The 27,662-nt window shown below is 42.6% G+C and overlaps 1 protein-coding gene across 1 annotated transcript; it reads left to right on the forward strand.

Annotated features, from left to right (window-relative positions):
• Positions 1 to 26,254, forward strand: EIF2S3 (eukaryotic translation initiation factor 2 subunit gamma). The gene is given in 13 exon segments (XM_033195554.1): positions 1 to 383; positions 956 to 1,019; positions 2,628 to 2,755; positions 2,840 to 2,961; positions 5,200 to 5,294; positions 8,323 to 8,382; positions 8,385 to 8,480; positions 10,444 to 10,578; positions 12,233 to 12,327; positions 14,797 to 14,941; positions 18,997 to 19,166; positions 20,543 to 20,715; positions 24,176 to 26,254. Coding segments are annotated over 13 exon segments (1,416 nt in total). The 5' UTR covers positions 1 to 314; the 3' UTR covers positions 24,240 to 26,254.
• The last annotated feature ends 1,408 nt before the right edge of the window (positions 26,255 to 27,662 follow it).

The following is a 27,662-nucleotide window of genomic DNA, read 5'->3' on the forward strand; positions in this document are numbered from 1 at the left end:
CGCGCGGGTTGCATCACCCGCCTCGCACGGGCCGGGCGGGGCGGGGGTTTGGTGGCTGCCCTCAGTATTGCCTGCACAAATATCTACTAGGTCTACGACGAATTGCTCCAGCAACTTTGCACCGTGTTTTCCAGTAAGCCTACCGACAGGCACTGTGCAGATTCAAGCGGAGAGAAGTCCAAGTAGTGAGGCCGCTGCTGACCGGCCATCCTGAGCCCCTACTCGGCCTTCCCGCCTCCGCTTCCCCGCCCCGCACTAGGACCCCTGCAGACGATCAGGCGGCAGCCGGGCTGACTCCTTCCTCTTCTGGCAACATGGCGGGCGGAGAAGCTGGAGTGACTCTGGGGCAGCCGCATCTTTCGCGTCAGGATCTCACCACGTTGGTGAGGTTTTGCTTGGGGAGGATGCAGAGTGAGCTCGGGAGTGGAGATGACCGAGCCTCCCGGTGGCATTTATACTAGTCAGTGTCGGGAGCATGGGTCAGGAACCTGGATAAGGAGGGAGACCTGTAGCTGGGCGCCTTAAGCCATGCTCACGCCGCCTGTACCCAGGCCAGTCCACGATCTGGGCGCAGAGGTGTACGGTCGTGGGACTTCGAGCTTCTGGAGGATTCGGCTGGAAGTCTTGATGTTGATTGTCATGGTTTCAGCCTCTTAACGTCTGGGAAGGGAGTGTCTTGTCTGCATTACTTTTAGTGCTAATGTTCCCAAGATTGGGGGAGCCTCTGATCTCCAGATATCCCATAGTTGAGTGAAGGTGTAGTCTGTTGTGTAATGATGAAGGGCTCTTACAGCTTCCCAGCCATAGGAGTACAAAGTTACTGATAGAGGAAAGGCGCTTTAGAAGTAGTAGAAAGCTGTGCAGATGGTGGCGAGATGTAGATGGCAAACGTAAAGGCAAAGGAAAAGTTCTGATTTGTTTTATGTGCGGTGTTTTAAAATATATTTCATTGCAGGATGTTACCAAGTTGACACCACTTTCACACGAAGTTATCAGCAGGCAAGCCACAATTAATATAGGTAAGAATAACTTAAGAAACCTGATTTTACTGATCTCCAACAATTAATTTTAACCTCACTTTTTGTGTGATTACCTGGATAATATGAGGATTCACATATTCAAGAAATAGATATTGAGTTCTTGTGAATAAAGCACCTGCTAGATTTGCGGGGGAAGGGAGCACAAAGAATGCTGCCCATGTCTAGCTTACAGACTTGGTAAGAAGAAAAAATGGAGACATAAGAAAAGTTTAATAGCATGAGGCAGTACGTAGTCATCAGAAGTTTAAGGAAGAGGTGAAAATGTGGCTGTACTTGCCACACAGGATTATTTCAAGGGCCGAATTTATGAAAGTTTTATTTGATGTACAAGCTGTGATTAAGTAGAGGGTTTTTTTTTTCTTAATTGGCACCTGGAACTTTAGAGGAGAAATTACGTTGACCGAGTGTAAATTTTGGACATTTTGAGTTTGTACAAACAGCATAGTTAAAAAGTAAGACCCCACCATGAGGCTATTAAAGTCACAGTATTACAGTCTGGAGCTTTAATTTATTAATGCAAACAAAGCTCAAATAAGCCTACAGGCCTTAAACTACTGCCCCTGCATTAAAAATTTTGGTTGGGGTGACCTCGGAGCATAACTTAATCTCCGAACAACCTATGCTAAGACTGTACCAGTTAAAGTGAATTACTGTGCATATATTGACCCAATAATTTGATCAACGGAACAAATTACAATTAAACTTAGGTTGTTTCCTTGTTTGTTCACAAATCCCTTTTTGTTGTGTCAGGGCCCATCATACCTGTTTACTTTAATCTGGAAATGCTGGAAGGTTCCTTAGTATATAAAGTTCTGGCCAGGTGCAGTGGCTTATGCCTGTAATCCCAGCCCTTTAGGAGGCGGGTGGATTGCTTGAGTCCTGGGCAACATGGCCAAACCCCATCTCTACAAAAAATACAAAAAATTAGCTGTGTGTGGTGGTGCATGCCTGCAGTCCCAGCTACTAAGGAGGCCGAGGTGGGAGGATTGCTCCAGCCCAGGTGGTTGACGTTGCAGTGCGCTGTGATCAGAGCATTGCACTCCAGTCTGTCCCAGAGTATGTTTTTTAAGTAAAGCTGTTACATGGAAGTTTCTCTTCAGTCCTATATGAGAACACATTTCTAGTAGGAAGGGGTATGGAGGAGGAAAAATGGAAATCACTGTTGGTTTTATGTTGATATTTACAGTAAGTTATGGCTTTGGCTTTATTTTATTTATTTTATTTTATTTTGTTTTGTGACAGTCTCGCTCTGTTGCCAGGCTGGCGTGCAGTGGTGTGATCTCGGCTCACTGCAGCCTCCACCTCCTGGGTTCAAACGAGTCTCCTGCTTCAGCCTCCCCAGTAGCTGGGACTACGGGCACCTGCCACCACGCCCAGCTAATTTTTGTATTTTTAGTAGAGATGGGGTTTCACCATGTTGGCTGGGATGATCTCGATCTCTTGACCTTGTGATCCAAAGTGTTGGGATTACTGGCGTGAGCCACCATGTCCAGCCGGCTTTGGGTTTTCTACACTTAACACTATTTGAAAAAATACTTGGTATGTAATTAAATACACATGAATTAATTTTTTGAACTTTGACCATAGGTACAATTGGTCATGTAGCTCATGGGAAATCCACAGTTGTCAAAGCTATTTCTGGAGTTCACACCGTCAGGTTCAAAAATGAACTAGAAAGAAATATTACAATCAAGCTTGGATATGCTAATGCTAAGGTAAGCTGTGTACTGTGGAACGAGAAACTAACTTTAATTGTTGTGCAGATAATAAATCAAAATCTTTTTTTATTGAAATTTTAGATTTATAAACTTGATGACCCAAGTTGCCCTCGGCCAGAATGTTATAGATCTTGTGGAAGCAGTACACCTGATGAGTTTCCTACAGACATTGCAGGGACCAAAGGGAACTTCAAATTAGTCAGGTGACTTCTTTTTTGCTAAGCACACTACACTTTATTTTATTGTCTTCTGTTTTGTACTTTTTGAAATATTGAGATGTTAAACAATGAACCTAATTGCTAAATGGTTTTGTTGTTTTTCCATTGTTTTATGTTTTTATGGCAAATCTGAAAAGTCAAGCATCTAAACCTAAGTTAAAATACTTACCTGCAATTTCTCCAAACTAAAAGTATCACTTAAACAAAATAGAAAAACAACTCATTGGATTGAAGGGATTCTTTTTGTAGGCTTCCTGAATTTCTTTTAAACAGTGCTGTTTTTGTATATTAAATAGAGATGAACAGAGCCATTTCTAATTACTTCTGTAAAACACTTGAACTTCTTCCTCATCTATTTTCTGAATATGATTGCATACCTGGTTTTTTATCAGGATACTGACATCTGTCTAGTGATGTTTGTGGGGATTGGAGATGCCCTACAAGGAATGTTTAGATTGGGGCAGGGCTGGGACCAGGGAGAGACAAGTGAGGCCTTCACCTCAAGCCCAAAATTTAAGTGGGCCTGGGGGTGGAGGTATGTCAGAAAACTCAGTAATTAGGATAAATATTTTAATGCAGTTTTTTTGGAATTAGTGCAAAAAATGTGATAAACAGAATATCAGAATTTTAAATAAAGGCAGACTCAATATTACTGAATTTGTTTCGTCTCTTGCTTCAGTATCACTTTCTGGCTCAGCATGGCATTGTATTTTGTTTATGATTGATTTTTTTGCATTAATTTTGACTTTTTAAAAAGATTGAATGCATATATTTTTCTTTCTTTTTCTTTTCTTTCTTTTTTTTTTGAGACTGTGTCTCTCTGTTGCCCAGGTTGGAGTGCAGTGGTGCGATCTTGGCTCACTGCAGCCTCCACTTTTTGGGTTCAAGCAATTCTCATGCCTCAGCCTCCCGAGTAGCTGGGATTACAGGCATGAGCCACCACGTCCAGCTAGTTTGTATTTTTATTTATTTATTTATTTTTGAGAGGAGTCTTGCTATGTCGCCAGGCTGGAGTACAGTGGCGTGGTCTCGGCCCACTGCAACTTCTGACTCCCTGGTTCAAGTTATTTTTCTGCCTTAGCCTCCCGAGTAGCTGGGATTACAGGCACGCGCCACCACGCCCAGCTAATTTTTATATTTTTAGTAGAGACGGGGTTTTACCATATTGGCCAGGATGGTCTCGATCTCTTGACCTTGTGATCCGCCCGCCTCGGCCTCCCAAAGTGCTGGAATTACAGGTGTGAGACACTGTGCCCAGCCTAGTTTTTATATTTTTAGTAGAGGTGGGCTTTCACCATATTGTCCAGACTGATCTCTATCTCCTGGCCTCAAGTGATCTGCCTGCCTCAGCCTCCCAAAGTGCTGGGATTACAGGCATGAGCCTCCATGCCTGGCCATTTTCCTTGATTACTGAGTTTTTTGGCATTCTCTTAAAGTTTGCGCTTGTCTCACTCTAGTCCTGGCCCTTAGTAGGGGATTAGCAAGCTTTTTCCACAAAGGGCCAGATGGTAAATATTTTCAGCTTTGCAAACCATACAGTTTGTGTTGCTTCTGTTCTTCTATTACAGAAGCAGATGTAGGCAATATATGTATAAAGAGGTATGGTGGTGGGCTAGATTTGGCCTAAGAGCTGACCTCTGTTTTAGATCATGACAATGTGAGCATATGATTTAAAAAAAAAATTGTGACTCTGAATGATACCATAGTTTTGTTTTAAAAAGGGCGGCCATCTCTGTTTCAAATGGGCAATTCTAGTTTTTCAAGGTGCTACAGGTATTTTTGGAAATTTTTTTTTTTTTTTTTTCCTTAGTAGAGGCCAGGTTTCACCAGTTGGTCAGGCTGGTCTCAAACTCCTGACCTCAGGTGATCCACCTGCCTCAGCCTCCCAAAGTGCTGGGATAAGTCATTATAAGTTTTAGCTTTCAAATCAATGACATTCTCAGTATATACTCTACACCATTATTCTATACCATTTTCACTTTCATTGGATTTGGGAGTTTCTTTATCTTCTGTTCTGCACATAACTAATTTAATTTGCTTTGTAATCTGCAGTGGTTTTAATCAGCTGGTGAACTTATTTCCAAGTTCTAGAAACACCAAGCCCTGTAACCATTTTATACCCATAAGATTATTTCCTAAGTTGATTTAACTTTAAAAAATCTATAACTAGCATGTTTAAGTAGTGATTGATGTTAAGGCTGATTGTTATCTCTCAATTGTTAGACATGTTTCCTTTGTTGACTGTCCTGGCCATGATATTTTGATGGCTACTATGCTGAATGGTGCAGCAGTGATGGATGCAGCTCTTCTGTTGATAGGTAAATACCTCACAATTGGTTTGGACAAATCAGTGTGGAGCAAATCCAAGATGAAGTATTTAAAGCGGAACTAAGGCCTTTAAGGATCATATCTATTACCTAAGGGTGACACGAATGGGAACTAACGTGTCATCCAGGATGACTTGCCTACCTACCAGCTATCACAAAATACTGAAAAAGATAGATTTGGGGCTGATAGCTTGTGAGAATTCTTGTGGTAGCATTTGAGAAAACGAAAAAAAGTCAGTAGTTCATTTTTCTCATTTAAATCACATGAGGTGATTTATTTAGTTTTAAATGTATGTGTAAAACTATTTGTGTTATGGTTTGTGTGTGTATGTATGTCTGAATTGTCTACTGGGGAAGTATTTAAGATACAAATACCATTCATAATAAGTGCTGAAGTCGCCGGGTGCGGTGGCTCACGCCTGTAATCCCAGCACTTTGGGAGGCCGAGACGGGTGGATCACGAGGTCAGGAGATCGAGACCATCCTGGCTAACACGGTGAAACTCCGTCTTTACTAAAAATACAAAAAATTAGCCGGGCGTGGTGGTGCGCGCCTGTAGTCCCAGCTACTGGGAGGCTGAGGCAGGAGAATGGCATGAACCCGGGAGGCAGAGCTGGCAGTGAGCCGAGATCGTGCCACAGCCCTCCAGCCTGGGCGACAAAGCGAGACTCCGTCTCAAAAAAAAAAAAAAGTGCTGAAGTCTAGGAATAAGTGGAGTTTTGAAGGGTAGCGTATGTATTGTTTCTTACGTTAGCTGTCGAGAGATTTCATTACTATGGGATAAATTTTTTTTATTTTTATTTATTTATTTATTTATTTTTGAGACGGAGTCTGGCTCTGTCTCGCCCAGGCTGGAGTGCGGTGGTGCCATCTCTGCTCGCTGCAAGCTCCGCCTCCCGGGTTCACGCCATTCTCCTGCCTCAGCCTCCCGAGTAGCTGGGACTACAGGCACCTGCCACCACGCCTGGCTAAGTTTTTGTATTTTTAGTGGAGATGGGGTTTCACCATGTTAGCCAAGATGGTCTCGATCTCCTGACCTTGTGGTCCACCCGCCTTGGCCTCCCAAAGTGCTAGGATTACAGGCGTGAGCCACGCCAAGCCTGGGATAAAATTTTTTAAAAGCGCCGGATGTGGTGGCTCACGCCTGTAATCCCAGCACTTTGGGAGGCTGAGGCGGGCGGATCATGAGGTCAGGAGATCGAAACCATCCTGGCTAACATGGTGAAACACCGTGTCTACTAAAAATACAAAAAATTAGCCGGGCGTGGTGGCGGGTGCCTGTAATCCCAGCTACTCGGGAGGCTGAGGCAAGAGAATGGCGTGAACCTGGGAGGCAGAGCTTGCAGCGAGCTGAGATCACGCCACTACACTCCAGCCTGGGTGACAGAGCAAGACTCCGTCTCAAAAAAAAAACAAAAAACAAAAACATTAGCCGGGTGTGGTGGCGCATGTCTGTAATCCCAGCTACTCGGGAGAATCTCTTGAACCCGGGAGGCAGAGGTTGCGGTGAGCCAGGATCGCACCATTGCACTCTAGTCTGGGCAACAAGAGCGAAAACTACATCTCAAAAAAAAAGCGACTGGGCATGGTAGCTCATGCCTGTAATCCCAGCACTTTGGGAGGCTGAGGCAGATGGATCACTTGAAGTCAGGAGTTCAAGACCAGCCTGGCCAATAGGGTGAAACCCTGTCTCTATTAAAAGTACAAAAAATTAGCCAGGCATGGTGGTGCATGCCTATAATCCCAGCTACTTGGGAGGCGGAGGCACGAGAGTCACTTGAACCCAGGAGGCAGAGGTTGCAGTGAGCCGAGATCGAGCCATTGCACTCCAGCCTGGGTGACAGAAGGAGACTTGGTCTTGAAAAAAAAAAAAAAGCTGGGCGCGGTGGCTTACACCTATAATCCCTGCACTTTGGGAGGCCAAGGCAGGTGGATCATTTGAGGTGTCAGGAGTTTGAGACCAGTCTGGTCGACATGGTGAAACCCCGCCTCTATTAAAAGTACGAAAATTAGCCGGGCGTGGTGGGGCACACCTGTAATCACAGCTACTCAGGAGGCTGAGGCAGGAGAATCGCTTGAACCCGGGAGGCAGAGGATGCAGTGAGCTGAGGTGACGCCACTGCACTCCAGCCTGGGTGACAGAGACAGAGTGAGACTCAGTCTCAAAAAAAAGAAAAAAAGATGTTTTTTTAAAGCATGCCATGTCGGTATAGTCAGGACACTTGAACATCACGACTTGAGGAGGTTAATCATTGGAGTCCTCAACAAAACATGCCCATTTCTTTATAATACACTGTGGGTTATCTTCGCAGTTAGCATTCTTCCCTCCCTCGGTTGAAGAATAGCCTCTGATATTAGTTAAAATTCATGGACAGTATTAGGTGCCTTTCCCTTTTAATTACTGTCTACTTCTCAGGAGCTTGACTGGGCCAGAACATTTCTAAGACTGGAGAGAGTTAGAGGGCTATACCCCATACCTGAGCAGAAACTGAGTACAGACCCTGAGAAAAGCCAAACTTAATTGATTTTAAGCTTCTTGCTCAGGACCAGGATTGGGAGCCAGACAATTGGGAGGTTCCAGTAAACGCAGGCAACAGAGGGTGAAGCAGGGCCAAACGGTGGATACCTGGCAATAATATCTAGGAATGTTGCCTTCATTAGGGTTAGAACATTGAGAAGTCTCCTTTATTAGATACCAACTTCTTTTGGCGGGGGGGAGTAGGTGGCAAAAGAGACTCCAAATGTACCATTTTATGTATTTAAAGTGTACAATTTAGTGGCATTAAGTACATTGACAATTTTGTACAACATAGTGTTTGTAGTTTCACCACTATCTAGTTCCAGAACTTCTATATCACCACAAAAGGAAGCCCCATGCCCATGAAGCATCCATCCCCATGTTTTCCTCCCCCAGCCCCTAGCAACCAATAATCTGCTTTCTCTCTTTATGGATTTGCCTGCCTGTTTTGGATATTTCCGGCTATTCTTATAGGTATCTTTTTTATTCTTCATCAACTAGCTGGTAATGAATCTTGTCCTCAGCCTCAGACGTCTGAACACCTGGCTGCTATAGAGATCATGAACTGAAGCATATTTTGATTCTACAAAATAAAATTGATTTGGTAAAAGAGAGTCAGGCCAAAGAACAATACGAGCAGATCCTTGCATTTGTCCAAGGTAAGAACCATAATATGTAATAAATCTGTGAATCACTTTGAGAGGCATTTACTCTGGATACCAGATGTTAAATTAATTTTTAATATATTATCTAAAACAAGGTAAACTTAGGAGTCTTAAGCTTTATCGCCCTACCTACTGCTTGTTAGCAACCTGATACAACTAATGAAATCTATGATTCTGAATTTAATATACTAAAATGTATTTTGCTGGCAGCAAGTTAGAACTGGGGTTATTTTCTGGAAACTTTATCGATCAGATTAAAAAAAAATCTCAGTGATAGTAAAATGAATAAAATAATTTTTAAAAACCTCATCTTACAGTATTTGTTACTGAACAGCTACTTTAAGATTTCGAAGTGATAGTGATTATTTAATCTCTAGAGTGTGGCCAGGCACGGTGGCTTATGCCTGTAATCCTAGCACTTTGGGAGGCCGAGGCAGGTGGATCATCTGAGATCCGGGATTCAAGACCAGCCTGACCAACGTGGAGAAACCCTTTCTCTACTAAAAATACAAAATTAGCAGGATGTGGCACATGCCTGTAATCCCAGCTACTTGGGAGGCTGAGGCAAGAGAATCGCTTGAACTCAGGGGGCAGGAGGTTGCGGTGAGCCGAGATCCCGCCATTGCACTCCAGCCTGGGCAACAAGAGCGAAACTCTGTCTAAAAAATAATAATAATAATAATAAATAAGTAAGTAATCTCTCGAGTGTCCCTTCTCTAATAGCATAATGTTTTTCATTTCAGAGGAGACATGATATATCTTATTCTTTTTTTTTTTTTTTTTTTTCTGAGGCGGAGTCTTGCTCTGTCGCCCGGACTGGAGTGCAGTGGCTGGATCTCAGCTCACTGCAAGCTCCGCCTCCCAGGTTTATGCCATTCTCCTGCCTCAGCCTCCCGAGTAGCTGGGACTTCAGGCGCCCGCCACCTCGCCCGGCTAGTTTGTGTATTTTTAGTAGAGACGGGGTTTCACCGTGTTAGCCAGGATGGTCTCGATCTCCTGACCTAGTGATCCGCCCGTCTCGGCCTCCCAAAGTGCTGGGATTACAGGCTTGAGCCACCGCGCCCAGCCGATATATCTTATTCTTGACATTTTCTCTCTTAGTCTTGTTTTTCTTGTTAGGTTAATTTCTTATGAACTCAGTTCTGTCATCACGAAAAGTAATAAGTGATTTTGATTAAAGTCTAATTGTGTTTGGTCTATTTCTTTGACTAGCTTGTTTGACATATAATTAATACAGAGCAAATATATATGGTTGGGCTTGGTAGCTCACACTTGTAATACTAAGACTTTAGGAGGCCGAGGCGGGTGGAATGCTTGAGTCCAGGGGTTGAAGACCAACCTGGGCCACATGGTAAAACTCCGTCAATCCAAAAATTTATCTGGGCTTGGTGGCACACACCTGTGGTCCCAGCTACTATGTAGGAGGCTGAGGTGGGAGGATCACTTGAACCTGGGAAGTGGAGGTTGCAACAGGCTGTGATTATGCCACTGCAGTCTAGCCTGGGTGACAGAGCAAGACCCTGTCTCAAAAAAAAAAAAAATTATATGTGCCAGCAGTCTTTGATTAGCAGAGTCTGTAATTTTATCTTGACATTTATTGGGAGATTAATTACATGTTGTTAGAAATATTTTCAACTAGTAGAGTGCTCTTTCACAGGAGTGTTAGTAATTTCTTTATTTAAACAAGTTTGTCATTGTACTAATATTAAGTATGTCGACTAATATAAAGTAACAAATTTTCCCTTAAAGGGATTAGTATTCATTTTCAGGAGTGAAAACAAACAGAATATTGCCATCTTTCTGAACAGAATTATCCACTTTCCACCTGTTGCTGACATTTGTATGGGGTTTAGGCATCTATTTTATTATAGTAATCTTAATCGTTTTATGTAACAAATACATAGAATACATTTTTAAAAACTGAATAATTTTGATCTTTCTGAATTTTGTCATATAGGTACAGTAGCAGAGGGAGCTCCCATTATTCCAATTTCGGCTCAGCTGAAATACAATATTGAAGTTGTTTGTGAGTACATAGTAAAGAAAATTCCAGTACCCCCAAGAGACTTTACTTCAGAGCCCCGGCTTATTGGTAAGTGATAGGATTTGCCTTTAACTCTTAATCTGATCTTTTCCACATTGGTGATTCCTCTTCAAGGATGTTTATTAATATTTCCTCTTTCTGCAGAGGTGATAATTCATACAATTTTTTTGAAATCAATTCTGAGATTGTATTAGTAGTGCTAGATTGTATTACTGAATGAGGGACAGAGTCCTGAACACAGTAAGAGCTGTTAACCTAGGCCGGGCACAGTGGCTCACGCCTATAATCCCAGTACTTTGGGAGGCCAAGGAAAGTGGATTACCTGAGGTCAGGAGTTTGAGACCAGCCTGACCAGTATGGTGAAACCGTGTCTCTACTAACATACAAAAAATTAACTGGGCATCGTGGCGGGCGCCAGTGATCCCAGCTACTCAGGAGGCTGAGGCAGGAGAATCGCTTGAACCTGAGAAGCAGAGGTTGCAGTGAGCTGAGATCGTGCCACTGCACTCCAGCCTGGGAAACGAGTGAAACTGCGTCTCAAAAAAAACCAAAAACAACTGTTAACCTTTCTGTGCTCAATATATGCTACACGATCAAGATGGAGTAATACAGTATTCTCTATGGAATCATAATGTTTTAGTCAGGGTGTTCGAACTTCCTGACTAAAACATCATACAGATGATTTTGTTGTTCAATTAACGAAGAACTGATACTGATACAATTTGATCACCTAGGCGTGTGTTTCCTACCCAAGGATGTAGAAACCTTCTCGAAACAGACATTTGAGCTCCTCTGGGCCTTCATCCAGGCTCCTGGTGTTTAGTAGAAAATACTTTCCGAAGTGCAGGTCATGTAGTCCTAGTATTTTGTAGTTATAAAACTGAATTGTTCATACAGGAGTTATAGAGGTATGTAAAGAAAATGTCCATAATCTCTCTGTCTTCAAGTTCTAGTCCCTTAGCCCTAAAGTCAGCAAAGTTAACATTTGCTGTCCATTATTCCCACACTTTTCTCATTGTTCATATCATCATGTATAAACATATACACAGGCTGAGCATGGTGGCTTTCACCTGTAATCCCAGCACTTTAGGAGGCTGAGGTGGGAGGATTGCTTGAGGCTAGGAGTTTGGGACCATCCTGGGCATCAAAGGAAGACCCCGTTTCTACAAAATAAAATACTATAGCTGGGTGCAGTGGTGTGTACCTGTAGTCCCAACTACTTGGTAGGCTGAGGCAGGAAGATCGCTTGAGCCCACAAATTTGAGGCTATAGTGAGCTATGATTGTGCCACTGCACTCCAGCCTCTATGATAGAGGGAAAAAGAAATCCATATACAGACATTGATTATTTTATTTTTCTTTATGGAAGTGGATTATATTATGCATGTAATTTTTATAACTTTTCTTAATAGTATATGAGGGTCATCCTTCCAGATCATTGCATACAGCTCCAACATTATTAATAGTTGCGTGATGCTCTATAATACTGGTATACCATATATGCCGCTTGTTAACAAACTTAAGTTATTTTCATTTTTCCCATCATAAGTAAGACTGCATAAGCATTGGGATAATAATAGATTTTGTTACAAAGGCACCCCTTTGGTATAAATCTCAATGGCCACTATTTTCGAAACGTTAACATGGAAAATATTATTTCTTCTAAAGTTAAAATTAACAGAACTGACTTTAATTTCTTTTAGTTATTAGATCTTTTGATGTCAACAAACCTGGCTGTGAAGTTGATGACCTTAAGGGAGGTGTAGCTGGTGGTAGTATCCTAAAAGGAGTATTAAAGGTAAAATGGGTTTTGGTTGTTGTGATTTTGGTTTTGTTATTGTTGTTGTTGTTTGTTTGTTTTACCCTTGTCTTAATCAGGAAAAAAAGTATGGACAATTCAAATTGAAAAATAAAATTTTTTCCATGGTTTCTGGCATTTGATATTTTTTATATTCTTTTTTTCCATCTTCAAACTTCACCTCCCCCCACCCTTCTAGACCTCTGAATCCACTCTACCTTCATGAGACCCACCTTTTTAGCTCCCACACATACAGATGAGTGAGAATGTGTGATGTTTGTCTTTTTGTGCCTGGCTTATTTTACTTAAAATGGTCTCCAATTCTAGATATGTTGCTGCAAATGGCAGAATTTCTTTATTTTTTATGGCTGCATAATACTCCGTTGTATATATATGCTGCCTTTTCTTTTTTTCTTTTTCTTTTTCTTTTTTTTTTTTTTTTGAGGTGGAGTCTTGCTCTGTCGCCCAAGCTGTAGCGATCTCGGCGCACTGCAACCTTCACCTCCCGGGTTCAAGCAATTCTCACTGCCCCAGCCTCCCAAGTAGCTGGGATTACAGGCACCTGCCACCAAGCCCAACTAATTTTTGTATTTGTAATAAAGACGGGGTTTCACCATGTTGGCCAGGCTGGTCTTGAACTCTTGACCTCAGGTAATCCACCCGCCTTGGCCTCCCAAAGTGCTGGGATTACAGGCGTGAGCCACTGCGCCTGGCCTATATGCTGCATTTTCTTTATCCATTCATCTGTTCATGGGCACTTAGGTTGATTCCATATTTGGCTATTGTGAACTGTGCTGCAATAAACATGGGAGTGCAGATACCTCTTTGATATATTACTTCCCTTTCTGTTGAATGTATACCCACTAGTGAAATTGATGGATCATATGGTAGCTCTATTTTCATATTTTCAGGTTTTCAAGGAACCTCCATATTGTTCTCCATGGTAGCTGTACTAATTTACATGCCCTGATAATAGTTTTTTTTTTTTTTTTTTTTTTTTAAGTGCATTGGCATGATCTCAGCTCACTGCAGCCTCCACTTCCTGGGTGCAGGTGATGATTCTCCTGCCACAGCCTCCCGACTTGCTGGGACTACAGGCACTCGCAATCGCCGGCTAATTTTTTTTTTTTTTTTTTTTTGAGACGGAGTCTCGCTCTGTCGCCCAGGCTGGACTGCAGTGGCCAGATCTCAGCTCACTGCAAGCTCCGCCTCTCGGGTTTACGCCATTCTCCTGCCTCAGCCTCCGGAGTAGCTGGGACTACAGGCGCCCGCCACCTCGTCCGGCTAGTTTTTTTCTTTTTGGATTTTTAGTAGAGACGGGGTTTCACCGTGTTAGCCAGGATGGTCTTGATCTCCTGACCTTGTGATTCGCCCGTCTCGGCCTCCCAAAGTGCTGGGATTACAGGCGTGAGCCACCACGCCCGGCCATTTTTTTTTTTTTTTGAGACGGATTCTTGCTCTGTTGCCCAGGCTGGAGTGCAGTGGCGCGATCTCGGCTTACTGCAAGCTCTGCCTCCCGGTTCACACCATTCTCCTGCCTCAGCCTCCGAGTAGCTGGGACTACAGGCGCCTGCTACCGCACCTGGCTAATTTTTTTTTTTTTTTTTAATAGAGACGGAGTTCACCGTGTTAGCCAGGATGGTCTCGATCTCCTGACCTCGTGATCCACCGCCTCAGCCTCCTAAAGTGCTGGGATTACAGGCGTGAGCCACCGCGCCCAGCCTAATTTTTTTTGATAGAGACCAGGTTTCGCTATATTGGCCATGCTGGTCTCTCAACTCCTGACCTCAGGTGATCTGCCTGCTTCAGCCTCCCAAAGTGCTGGGATTACAGGCATGAGCTACCATGCCCAGCTATATTTCTTTGTTTTCCATTATGTCTTTTGTGTCTGACTTCAAAATTTATAGACTTGTAAGTATGGAGCACATTTGATGTGGTAATAGACTTGTGTGGTGGGTAGTTAGCAACAGTTGGATGGTTCTGGTTTTGACTATCTCGTTCACATCTTTTTTTTTTTTTTTTTTTAAGAATAATTATCTTTGAATATAGGAATGATTGCCTTTTCAGTTTTATGATCTTCCTGTTGGAACTTTATTATTATTTTATTTTATTTTTGAGACGGAGTTTCTCTCTGTCGCCTAGGCTAGAGTGCAGTGGTGCGATCTCGGTTCACTGCAACCTCTGCCTCCCAGGTTCTAGCAATTCTGCCGCAGCCTCCTGAGTAGCAGGGATTACAGGCGCATGCCACTACACCTGGCTAATTTTTGTGTTTTTAGTAGAGATGGGGTTTCACTGTGTTGGCTGGGCTGGTCTCAAACTCCTGACCTCAGGTGATCCACCCGCCTTGGCCTCCCAAAATGCTGGCATAACACACATGAGCCACCGCACCCAGTCCCTGTTGGAACTTTGATAGGTAAATGATCATTTTGTGTAACACAGTAATTCTAATTATTAATTATATGTTTACAGGTGGGCCAGGAGATAGAAGTAAGACCTGGTATTGTTTCCAAAGATAGCGAAGGAAAACTCATGTGTAAACCAATCTTTTCCAAAATTGTATCACTTTTTGCAGAGCATAATGATCTGCAATATGCTGCTCCAGGCGGTCTTATTGGTAAGGATTTTTTCTCATCTCTTTTAATTTGTGGCTATTTGTGGACTTTCCATGGGGGATGGATTACCAAAAGGGACATATTACAGATTTTTAATTGGGTATTTTAATAATAGAGTGGGGCAGGGAACAATCATGGGGTTAAGCTCTTGTTTTAGGTTATAAGATGGTTTCATGCGTTTGTAAAAATGATTTTTAAATACAAAGGATACATTTTGGTCAAATATAGAGTAACTCCTTTTTAGCAATATAAAAAAAGAAGTTTGATGACTTACCATGTAAGATATTTACCTACACTTACGTTTTTGTTAACACAATTTTTGTGGTAGATAATGGTTGCCTTTTTTTTTTTTTTTTTTTTTTTTGGAGATGGAGTCTCGCTGTGTCCTCCAGGCTGGAGTGCAGTGGCGCAATCTTGGCTCACTGCAACCTTCACCTCCCAGGTTCAAGCAATTCTTCTGCTTCAGCCTCCCGAGTAGCTGGGACTACAGGCACATGCTGCCAGGCCCAGCTAAGATTTTTGTATTTTAGTAGAGACAGGGTTTCATTGTGTTGCCCAGGCTGGTCTCGAACTCCTGAGCTCAGGCAGTCCCCCACCTTGGCCTTTCAAAGTGCTAGGATTACAGGCATGAACCACCGTGCCCGGCCATTGCTTTTGTGTATATATTGCTTTTGTGTATATTTTGCAAATGGGAAATTACCTACAAATGTCAGTTGAATGATGTCAGATCGTATTTCCAATGATGTAGAAATAAAAGAAAATAAATTTCTTTGTGTAGCAATCACTGAAATGATTTAAAAATTTTTCTAGTCCCTTGCAACTTATTGTATTACTCAATACCCAGAAAAATGAAAGATTCAGTGAGAATTAGAGGGGGTGTATGTACCTTTAGATTAAAGAAGAAAATGTTTGGTAAGGAAACAGTTTATTCTTCACCAAACAAGCTGTGTCTCTGGTTGAAAAATTTAAAAAGGAAATAAAAGAAAACAAAAAAACGAAAAAGAGTTTACCAGATTGGCTGGGCGCCGTGGCTCACGCCTGTGATCCCAGCAATTTGGGAGGCTGAGGTGGATGGATCGCTTGAGCTCAGGAGTTTGAGACCAGCCTGGGCAACATAGTAAAACCCTGTCTCTACTAAAAATACAAAAGTTAGCTGGGTGTGGTGGCCCACGCCTGTAATCCCAGCTACTCGGGAGGCTGAGGCACGAGAATCGCTTGAACTCAGGAGGCGGAGGGTAAGCCAAGATCACACCAGTGCACTCCAGCCTGGGTGACAGAGTGACACTCTGTCTCAAAAAAAAAAAAAAAAAAGAAAAGAAAAAAAGAGTTTACCAGATTGGGCGTGGTGGCTCACGCTTATAATCCCAGTGCTTTGGGAAACCGAGGTGGGAAGATTGCTTGAGACCAGGAGTTTGAGACCAGCCTAGGAAACCGTGAGATGCCGTTTCTCCAATCAAATAGTAAAATAAACTTCATTTGGTGCCTGTAGTTCCATCTATCATTTTATCCTTTGTGTGCATGTGTGTGGTAAACAAGGGAGATCTGGTAACTTTTTAAAAATTTAACTTAAGGAACTTTTTATTTATTTATTTGTTTTTTTTGAGGCAGAGTCTTATTCTGCCACCCAGGCTAGAGTGCAGTGGTATGATCTCGGCTCGCTGCAACCTCTGCCTCCTGGGTTCAATTAATTCTCGTACCTCAGCCTCCCGAGTAACTGGAACTACAGGCACATACCACCACAGCCAGCTAATTTTTGTATTTTTAGTAGAGATGGGGTTTCGCCATGTTGGCCAGGCTGGTCTCGAACTTCTGTTCTCAAGTGATCCACCCTCCTTGGCCTTCCAAAATACTGGGATTACAGGCGTGAGCCACTGCACTTGGCCTATACTGTAATGATAACCCCCATAGAGCCATCACTCAGCTTCAGCAGTTATTAATGTTTTACCAATCTTGGCCGGGTGCGGTGGCTCATGCCTGTATTACCAGCACTTCTGGAGGCTGAGGTGGACGGGTCACCTGAGGTCAGGAGTTTGAGAAACCTGTCTCTACTAAAAATACAAAAAAAAAAAAAATTAGCCATGGCAGCACATATCCGTAATCCCAGATCGCAGTGAGCCGAGATCACACCACTGCACTCCAGCCTGGGCGACAGAGAGACTGTGTCTCAACAACAGCAGCAAAAAAAAGTTTTCCAAATCAATCTTGCTCCATCTATATATCTTCTTTCCCCTACTCCCCTCAAGACATAGCTAGAATATTTTGAAGTAGATCCCGGAATCATATGTAGTCTTTTTTTTTTTTTTTTTTTTTTTTTTTTTGAGAGTCTTACTCTGTCACCCAGGCTGGAGTGCAGTGGCGCGATCTCGGCTCACTGCAACCTCTGCCTCTGGAGTTCAAGTGATTCTCCAGTAGCCGGGATTACAAGTGTCTGCCACCACGCCCGGCTAATTTTTGTATTTTTAGTAGAGATTGGGTTTTGCCATGTTGGCCAGGCTGGTCTTGAACTCCTGACCTTAGGTAATCCTTCAACTTGAACCTCCCCAAGTGCTGGGATTATAGGTGTGAGCCACCGCGCCCAGCCCACATATAGTCTTTAATTATCTTTTCTTTTTTTTTTGTTTTTTTTTTTTTTTAGAGACGGAGTCTCGCTCTGTCACCCGGGCTGGAGTGCAGTGACCGGATCTCAGCTTGCTGCAAGCTCCGCCTCCTGGGTTCACGCCATTCTCCTGCCTCAGCCTCCCGAGTAGCTGGGACTACAGGCGGCCGCCACCTCGCCCGGCTAGTTTTTTGTATTTTTTAGTAGAGATGGGGTTTCACCATGTTAGCCAGGATGGTCTCGATCTCCTGACCTCGTGATCCGCCCGTCTCGGCCTCCCAAAGTGCTGGGATTACAGGCTTGAGCCACCACGCCCGGCCTTTAATTATCTTTTCGATCAGTCTTTCAGGGGAGAAATGGCATGCAAATACTCTGCGAACTACTCATTTAAAATTTTGTATTCTTTCAGTCTTTGTTAAGGATATTCAGACTCATTTCGAGTTCACTTATTATCTCTATTTGCCCTTTGTTTAGAATTTATTTATTTATTTATTTATTTATTTATTTATTTTGAGACAGAGTCTCGCTCTGTCGCCCAGGCTGGAGTACAGTGGCCGGATCTCAGCTCACTGCAAGCTCCGCCTCCCGGGTTCCCGCCATTCTCCTGCCTCAGCCTCCCGAGTAGCTGGGACTACAGGCGCCCGCCACCTCGCCCGGCTAGTTTTTTTTTGTATTTTTTTAGTAGAGACGGGGTTTCACCATGTTAGCCAGGATGGTCTCGATCTCCTGACCTCGTGATCCGCCCGTCTCGGCCTCCCAAAGTGCTGGGATTACAGGCTTGAGCCACCGCGCCCGGCCCTAGAATTTATTTTTATTGTTTTCAAGACCAGGTCAGTAATACATCTCCTGCATTAAGTTCTCAGCCAAGCCATCATTCCTAGAAAATCAGATTTCTAAACCCTTTGTTTAGAATGTAAATCAAGAGAATCTTTCTGTTCTCATTTGCCCAGTCATCTCATGAGTGTACATTTCTATTTGTCTAGATAAAACAGGTATTTTCTTGTGCCTATGTAGCTGTGTATGAATATGAAAATAAAAGTAAGAAAGTGTGTTGGTTATGTGCTGTGCTTATATGGCTTTGGGGTATCTAATTCACTTTTTTTGTTTTTTGGGAGATAGAGTCTCACTTTGTCACCCAGGTTGGAGTGCAGTGGTGCGATCTCTGCTCACTGCAACCTCCGCCTCCTGGGTTCAAGTGATTCTCCTGCCTTAGCCTCCTGAGTAGCTGGGACTACAGGCGCACGCCGCCACACCTGGCTAATTTTTTATATTTTAATAGAGACGTGGTTTCACTGTGTTGCCCAGGCTGGTCTTGAACTCCTGAGCTCAGGCATCCACCCGCCTCAGCCTACCAAAGTGCTGGGATTACAGGTGTGAGCCACTGTGCCTGGCCGACTATTCACTTTATAGGTGTTTTAGGAAATAAAAAATTGAGCTGTATACATCTTATTTTTATATTAGGAGTTGGAACAAAAATTGACCCCACTTTGTGCCGGGCTGACAGAATGGTGGGACAAGTACTTGGTGCAGTCGGAGCTTTACCTGAGATATTCACAGAATTGGAAATTTCCTATTTCCTGCTTAGACGGCTTCTAGGTGTACGCACTGAAGGAGACAAGAAAGCAGCAAAGGTAAATGCTTTTTATAATTCCTGTTTGTAAAAAAGTGACAAATGGGAGTGTTAAACCAGTGTTGAGTTTTATTGTTTTATAGTTAACATGAAATTAAGAAAAAAAAAAGGTAAATAAATTTGACCTCCCCAAAATTGAGGTTTTTTTTTTTTTTTTTTTTTTTTAAGGAGTTGGAGTCTCGCTCTGTTGCCCAGGCTGGAGTGCAGTGGCGCGATCTCAGCTCATGGCAACCTCCGCCTCCTGGGTTCAAGCGATTCTCCTGCCTCGCTTTCCCAAGTATATGAGACTACAGGCATGCACCAGCATGCCCAACTAATTTTTGTATTTTTTAGTAGTGATGGGGTTTCACTATATGTTAGCCAGGCTGATCTTGACCTCCTGACCTCAAGTGATCCGCCTACCTCAGCCTTCCAAAATGCTGGGATTACAGGCATGCGCCACTGCATCCGGCCAAAATTGAGAACTATATGGCAGTCAGTTTGAGAAAGAAACTTAAAAAACAGGGAAAAGTATTTGCCATTTATGACAAAGACATGATATTCCTAAAATCCATATGATTTTTTTGTTGTTTATTTTGAGAGAGTCTTGCTCTGTTGCCCAGGCTGGAGTGCAGTGGTGCGATCTTGACTCACAGCAGCCTCGATCTCCCAGCTCAAGCCATCCTCCCACCTTAACCTCCTGAGTAGGTGGGACTACAGGTGTGGGCCACCACGTCTGGCTAATTATGTATTTTTTGTAGAGACGGAGTTTTGCCGTGTTACCCAGGCTGATCTCCCAACTCCTGGGCCTAAGCAATCTGTCCACCCTAGCCTTCCAAAGTGCTGGGATTACAGGTGTGATCCACTGTGCCCAGCTTCATGATTATTAAAAAATGTCCCAGATTTGGTTGGCAGAGATGGGAAATTGCTGACACCTAGTGTTGGCAAAGATTTAGGAAAATAAGCAATCATACTTCTCCCCCCTGCCCAGGTGATCTGCCCTCCTCAGCCTCCCAACCAAAGTGCCGCGATTACAGGCGTGTGCCACTGCGCCTGGCCCATGTTAACTCTTATATAGCCATAGTCCTCCCCGTTCCCCACTTGGGGAAATTTTGTACCTCATTTGTGCTAGGTAACTGCTTCAGAATTTTAAGAGGTTCTCTGGTATGGTTATTTTTTACAGGTGGATCTTGTGTAAGTTCAGTGGGTGCCAAATAAACCTTCCTTTTGCTGTCTTTAGACTGTATATAGTTCAAATTCCTTTACAATGAAATTTGTATAGAATTTTTGTTCTTTTATGATTGACGTATTTCCCATAGTATTTGGTAAATTCTTACTTATATTTGGAAAGCATTTTCTTGATTTTGGGGTTTATTTTTCCCTAATTTATTTTTCTAGGTTCAAAAGCTGTCTAAGAATGAAGTCCTCATGGTGAACATAGGATCCCTGTCGACAGGAGGGAGAGTTAGTGCTGTCAAGGCCGATTTGGGTAAAATTGTTTTGACCAATCCAGTGTGCACAGAGGTAGGAGAAAAAATTGCCCTTAGCCGAAGAGTTGAAAAACACTGGCGGTAAGTTTGTTAGTCTTTGCCACTGTCTAATTAAAAAAAGACACAGTCTTGTTGTACAGAAAAGAAAAGCACATTCTTCCTTGAGGACAACAGTTACTGTGGCTTTCAGTCTTAACTATTTATTTGGATGACTTTGAAAACTATTTTTCGGCCGGGTGCGGTGGCTCACGCCTGTAATCCCAGCACTTTGGGAGGCCAAGGCGGGCGGATCATGAGGTCAGGAGATCAAGACCATCCTGGCTAATATGGTGAAACCCCGTCTCTACTAAAAAATACAAAAAATTAGCCGGGCGTGGTGGCGGGCGCCTGTAGTCCCAGCTACTCGGGAGGCTGAGGCAGGAGAATGGCGTGAACCTGGGAGGCGGAGCTTGCAGTGAGGTGAGCTGAGATGGCGCCACTGCACTCCAGCCTGGGCGACAGAGCGAGACTCCGTCTCAGAAAAAACCACAACCTTGACTATAGTCCCATATTTTAGTCCAAATACTGTGATTGGCTTCTCTGCCTGTTAGACACAACCTATGTAAAACCGAATGAATTTGGGTTCAGTATTTCTATTGTCATTGACTTTGGAAGTCATTTCACACTTAATACAAAAATTGCAAGAATTTTACAGAAAACTCCTCTATAGCCTTTTCCTAGATTGACAAATACACATACAGATTTATTTACAAATATAAGTTTTTTCCTGAACCATTTGAGGGTAGGCTATATATGTTATGCTTCTTGATCTCTTAATACTTCAGTGTATATTTCCCATCAAAAAAGGATACTCTTATATAAGCACTTAGAAATTTAACATTGGCAAAATACTGAAATCTACAGTGCATGTTTCAGTTTTATTACTTATCCCAATAACGTACTTTATGTTCCTCCTGTTTAGAATCATGCATTGCATTTAATTTCATGTCTCTTTGATATTTAATCTGGAGCTTTTTCAGCCTTTGTCTTAATTGACATTAACAGTTCTGAAGAATATAAGCTAGTTACTTTATAGAATATTCCTCAATTTGGGTTTTTCTTATGGTTCAGAAGCGTAACATTAGATTTAGGTTCTTAAGTTAAATACACTGTGAAGTCTCCTTCTCAGGAATCACAGCTAGAGGCACATGATATCTGACTGCTCCTCTTTGTTAAGGTTAGTTTTGACTATGTAGTCAAGATGTTGTCCAGCTTCTCTACTGTGTAGTTACTCTCTACCCTTGCAACTAATAAGCAGTCTGTAGGGAGATCTTTTCAGCCAATACGAATAGCTTGCTGCTTATCGAATCCCACACCCCTGGATGTAGCATCCACTGATGATTCTTGCCTGAATCGAACTTGACTATAATGATTACAAAATCATCGCACCTCTACAGGTCACAGTATCCTCCCTCAACTCTACCACCCCACATTTATCATTTGGCATTCTTTCTTTGCCGTTATTTATTTCCCTATCTAGTTATAATATGGACTCATGGAGTCCCATTTTATTCAACATGTTATGATCCATCACTGTCTTTATTTTCATGTGCATTTTTCAACGTTTGGCCAGTGCAGGTCCTTCAGGCTGGCTCTTATGTCCTTTTGACATGTACTCATCATTTTTTTTTCTTTCTTTTTTTTTTTTTTTTGAGACGGAGTCTCGCTCTGTTGCCAGGCTGGAGTGCAGTGGTGTGATCTCGGCTCACTGCAGCCTCTGCCTTCCAGGTTCAAGCGATTCTCCTGCCTCAGCCTCCCGAGTAGCTGGGACTACAGGCACGTGCCACCGTGCCCAGTTAGTTTTTGTATTTTCAGTAGAGACGGGGTTCACCACGTTGGCCAGCCTGGTCTCGAACCCCTGACCTCAGGTCATCCACCTTCCTTGGCCTCCCAAAGTGCTGGGATTACAGGCGTGAGCCACCATGCCCAATCTCTTCTTTTTTGGAACATTTCCTTATTTTCTGGCGCAGTATCTTCCAGACTCATCTTGTACCTTCTCTGTTCCAGTTTTAGAACTGGCCATTTCTCTTATAAATGAAAAGCTGAGTGTTCAGGTGTGCTCATTGCTCCTAGGGTGCTATTGCTTCCAGGTCTTTTGCGAGCATAGACCCAGGAAGCATATACACATTTTTGGCTCATGACTTTCTGCTCTTTCCAGGTTAGTTATTGAGTTTGCCCCTTGCTTTCCATTCCTTGTCACATCATCACAGTCCATACCACAATCACTTTACACTTCACAGTTAGTATGAAAGACCCCTAGTTTGCCTCTTTATTACTTAAGAGCTTGGTCAAAATTAGTCTTCTTAAAACATTTTCATCATGCTGTGTTTAATAATTTCTAGAGGCTTCTCACTACTTTTTGATATATAGGACTTTTCTAGAAACCTGCTTCAACCCATTTAACCTTTCCTTCTGCATTGTCTTATATAAACCCTCTAAATTAGACTATTTTGTGCCCTGACTGTCCCCATAATTATTCAGATCACCCCTGCCCACTATCTACTTCCTTAATTATTTATTTTATATTTTTTAGAGGCAGGGTCTCTCTGTTGACCAGGCTGAGTTTAGTGGCTTGATCATAGCTCACTGCAGCCTCAGTGTCTAAGTAGCTAGGACTATAGGCTCACACCACCATGACCAGCTAATTTTTTTGTTATTTGTAGACACTTGGTCTCACTGTGTTGCCCAGCATGATCTCAAACTCCTGGCCTCAAGCCATCCTCCCACCTCAGCCTCTTAAAGTGTTGGGATTATAGACATGAGCCACCCCGCCCAGCCCTGTTTCCTTTGTTAAGGCTTCCATGCTGCTGTGCCCACGATGGTCTCATCTCTTGTCCAGGAGATTTATCTGAATTATTGCCCTGTAATTTAGAAAGTTAAATTTTTGTTGTCTCTTAAGTAAATAATTATTTCTGGTGGTTTATGCCCTTTTGATTTTACTCTCTTTTGTGATTATATATTTTTTTGCTATTGCAGACATACGACTTCCAGTGTGTTTTAAAATAGATTTAAACAATAAACTTTCAGGCCGGGCACGATGGCTCATGCCTGTAAGCCCAGCACTTTGTGAGGCTGAGGTGGGCGGATCACTTGAGGTCAGGAGTTTGAGACCAGCCTGGCCAACATAGTGAAACCCCATCTCTACTAAAAATATCAAAAAATTAGCCGGGCATGGTGGTGCGTGCCTGTAGTCCCAGCTGCTCGGGAGGCTGAGGCACGAGAATTGTTTGAACCCGGGAGCCGGAGGTTGCAGTGAGCCGAAATCGCACCACCGTACTCCAGACTGGGTGACAGAGTGAGACTGTCTCAAAAAAAAACAACAAAAACAAAAAAGAATAAAAAAGAATCTAAGAATATAATGTGGGCTTTCTTTATGGAGGAGCAGGCTTTGGGAACAAATTTGAATTCAGAAGATAAGCAGGTAAAATTTATCATACGATTGTGTGGTAATGAGAGTGAAATGGATGTAAGATTTATGATTTCTTTTATTTTCATTTTGCAGTTTAATTGGTTGGGGTCAGATAAGAAGAGGAGTGACAATCAAGCCAACAGTAGATGATGACTGAAGAATACCGGTTAAATAATACATTCGGATGGAGTTGGAAGTTGGAATTTCTCTTAACAACCAAGGGGTTTATTTTCAAAGCAATATTGAGGAATTGATTTCACAGTTCGTTACCTTAGTAGGTAACTGTAAGGTTATTCTCTTTTTTTTTTGGTTATGAAAATTTAGGGACTACAATTAATATAAAAATTGGCATAATGTTGGATTGAGTCTACATTTTGGCATAAGTTAAGCGTTCCCACATAATGTCAAAATTATACATCATGCAGTTTCGGTTTTTTTGTTTGTTTTATTTTCTTTTGTTTTTGAGTCTGGCTCTGTCACCCAGGCTGGAGTGCAGTGGCGTGATCTGCAACCTCCGCCTCCCGGGTTCAAGCGATTCTCCTGCCTCAGCCTCCCGAGGAGCTGAGATTACAGGTGCGCGCCACCACACCTAGCTAATTTTTGTATTATTAGTAGAGATGGGGTTTCGGCATGTTGGCCAGGCCGGTCTCTCCTGACCTCAGGGTGATCAGCCCACCTCGGCCTCACAAAGTGCTGGGGTTATAGGCGTGAGCCACCTTGCCCAGCCTACATCATACAGTTTGAAATGAAACTTTGCCACAACCGGACTTTGCGGTAGTACACACATACATCACTGAACCTGCTTGAAATAAAGTTTTTTTTCTTTTTCATGATTCGTCTTTGAGTACCTCCAGGCTGAAGGACTGTTGTACCAGTAAAAACTTAAAGGCACAAATTCTCCTTGAAGACCTTCTCCCTTTTCTTTGGCCCCATATTTTATGTTGCTTTATCTTTGAAATTTTGCATGAAAAGGAAATGAATGGGTTCGAATGAAATTGTCCTTTAAAGCATGATTACTTGTTCCCATGGACAGATATTTTTCTCCCCTTGCTCTTCCTGGCCTGAAACACAGGAAACCAGAGTCAGAAGTTATCTCCCTCTCCCTGTGATGCCTTGAGATTTTTTTCTGCATTGTTTTATGCCTGAAATCCAATAGTCTTCCTCCATTGGAAAATACTGTTATACCAAATAATTCTAGATGAGTAACAAAGATCTTTCTAGGCCTTCATTTTATATATGTTTTTTCTTAACTGTTAAGATTGTGACACAGATTATATTACTAATTTTTGGATGTTTCGAAAGGTCAAAAAGTAAAATGTTAGAAAGCAGTGAGTGAGTCCTTTTGATTTTTAACTTATTCCCCATGTCCCTATACTTCGTGTGCTTTTCCTTTTTTTTTTTGAGACGGAGGCTCACTCTGTCACCTAGGCTAGAGTACAGTGGCACGATCTTGGCTCACTGCAGCCTCTGCCTCCCTGGTTCAAGTGATTCTCGTGCTTCAGCCTCCCATGTAGCTGAGATTACAGGCACGTGTCACCATACCCGGCTAATTTTTGTATTTTTAGTAGAGATGGGGGTTTCACCATGTTGCCAAGGCTGGTCTTGAACTCCTGACCTCAGGTGATCTGTCCGCCTCTGCCTTCCACAATGCTGGGATTATAGGTGTGAGCCACTGTGCCCGGCTTATTTTTCTTTATGTTTTTGCTTCATAAGAGGTTCTGTTGAGCAGTGATTTACAACTCACTGACAATAGAATTGCTGGGGAAGCTTTTATAAAAAAAAGATGCTCCACAGATTCTGATTTTAATTGTTCTGATTTAATTGGCTTGGAGTAGAATTCGGGTATTGATATCTTTAAAAACTCGCCAGTGTTGAGAAACAAATTTAGAGAGTTGAGAAGTAGGTATATTAAATTACAGAATCTTACTGAATTTTGGTAGTCTGATAATACAATTTGCTTTGCTTTTCTTAAATTTGCATTGAAATGGGATTTGAAGCATATTGTGCTCTTGGGAATGTTGAAGTTGCATTGTAGAAGTTTAGAAGCTCTGGCTATGGGTTATCTAAATTGATGTTTTGAGGAAGCATATTAATGTTATAAACGTCGCTGACTTTGAAGGTTGTGTTGTAGCATGAGGAACACAAATAAAACAATTCTAAATCAAACATTAATTTTATATCTAACATGTCCCCATGTGTTTTGTAGGTACCTTCTACCAGAAACTTTGGAATAAGACTTAAAATATAGACTAATTTATTGTAATTAATCTCATGTAAGATTTGAAACCAGAATTCTATTATAATTAATTTCAGACATCCACATGAATTATCAGCAAATTTGTAAACCACTGTACTGAGTGTAATGGGCATATACAGATAGGAAGAAAATGGACCTTATTTTCATAGAACTTGAAGCCAGCGCAGTGATTCTTATCAAGAGATGTACCTAGTTGAGAATGTGCCTGTAATGTTTCTGATGAAAGTACATTGCGGCCAGGTGCGGTGGCTCATGCCTGTAATCCCAGCACTTTGGGAGGCTGAGGTGGGCGGATCACTAGGTCAGGAGTTCGAGACCAGTCTGGCCAACGTAGCGAAACCCCCTCTCTACTAAAAATACAAAAATTAGCCGGGTGTGGTGGCAGGTGCCTGTAATCCCAGCTACTCTGGAGGCTGAGGCAGGAGAATCACTTGAACTCGGGAGGTGGAGGTTGCAGTGAGCCGAGATTGTGCCATTGCACTGTAGCCTGGGCGACAAGAGGAAGACTCCGTCTCGGGGGGAAAAAAGTGTATTGCATATGTAAATTCTCTTGGCTCTACTGTGGAGATATTTTCAAAGTCTGTTTAGTTCTTATCACTTCCACTGCTACCACCTTAGTCAAAGCCATCACTGGCTCTCACCTGGACTAGCCTTCTAATTCCTGCTTCTACACTTGCCCTGCTGCAGTCTGTTCACAACACAATAGCCAGAGTGCCTGTTTTTTAGCGAATACTACATACAACTCTGTGATAGTAAGGTGTAAAAGTTAGCCTTTTTTAGCCTCTCAGAAATGGGGGGTATGAAGACAGACTAGCTGTGACATCTTCCAGGTGATTTTGAAGCCGACCTGGAAAGCCATCAGTACTTTAAAGAGGATGCCTGTGTGTGCTTGTTTTTGCAGAGGCAATGTGACTTTTATTCTAATAAGGATATGCAAATAACCACTCATAAAATTCCATTTCTAGAAAAACTTGATAGGGTGATGCTTCCAGTGAAATGGGTGATTTTCTGGAAATATATTTTAAAAATTTTAATTACCTAAAATGAAGCAGATAAAAGAGTAATAACCATGAAACAGGTGATTCAGAAAGTACCTCTGCTGGGCCAGGCACGGTGGCTCACGTCTGTAATCCCAGCACTTTGGGAGGCCAAGGCGGGTGGATTACCTGAGATCAGGAGTTCGAGACCAGACTGGCTAACATGGCGAAACCCCATCTTTACTAAAAATACAAAAATTAGCTGGGCGTGGTGGCATGTGCCTGTAGTCCCAGCTACTCAGGAGGCTGAGGCAGGAGAATCACTTGAACCTGGGAAGTGGAGGTT

The sequence above is a fragment of the Trachypithecus francoisi genome, unplaced genomic scaffold (assembly GCF_009764315.1).
Source record: "Trachypithecus francoisi isolate TF-2019V2 unplaced genomic scaffold, Tfra_2.0 Contig01603, whole genome shotgun sequence".
Taxonomy (NCBI): domain Eukaryota; kingdom Metazoa; phylum Chordata; class Mammalia; order Primates; family Cercopithecidae; genus Trachypithecus; species Trachypithecus francoisi.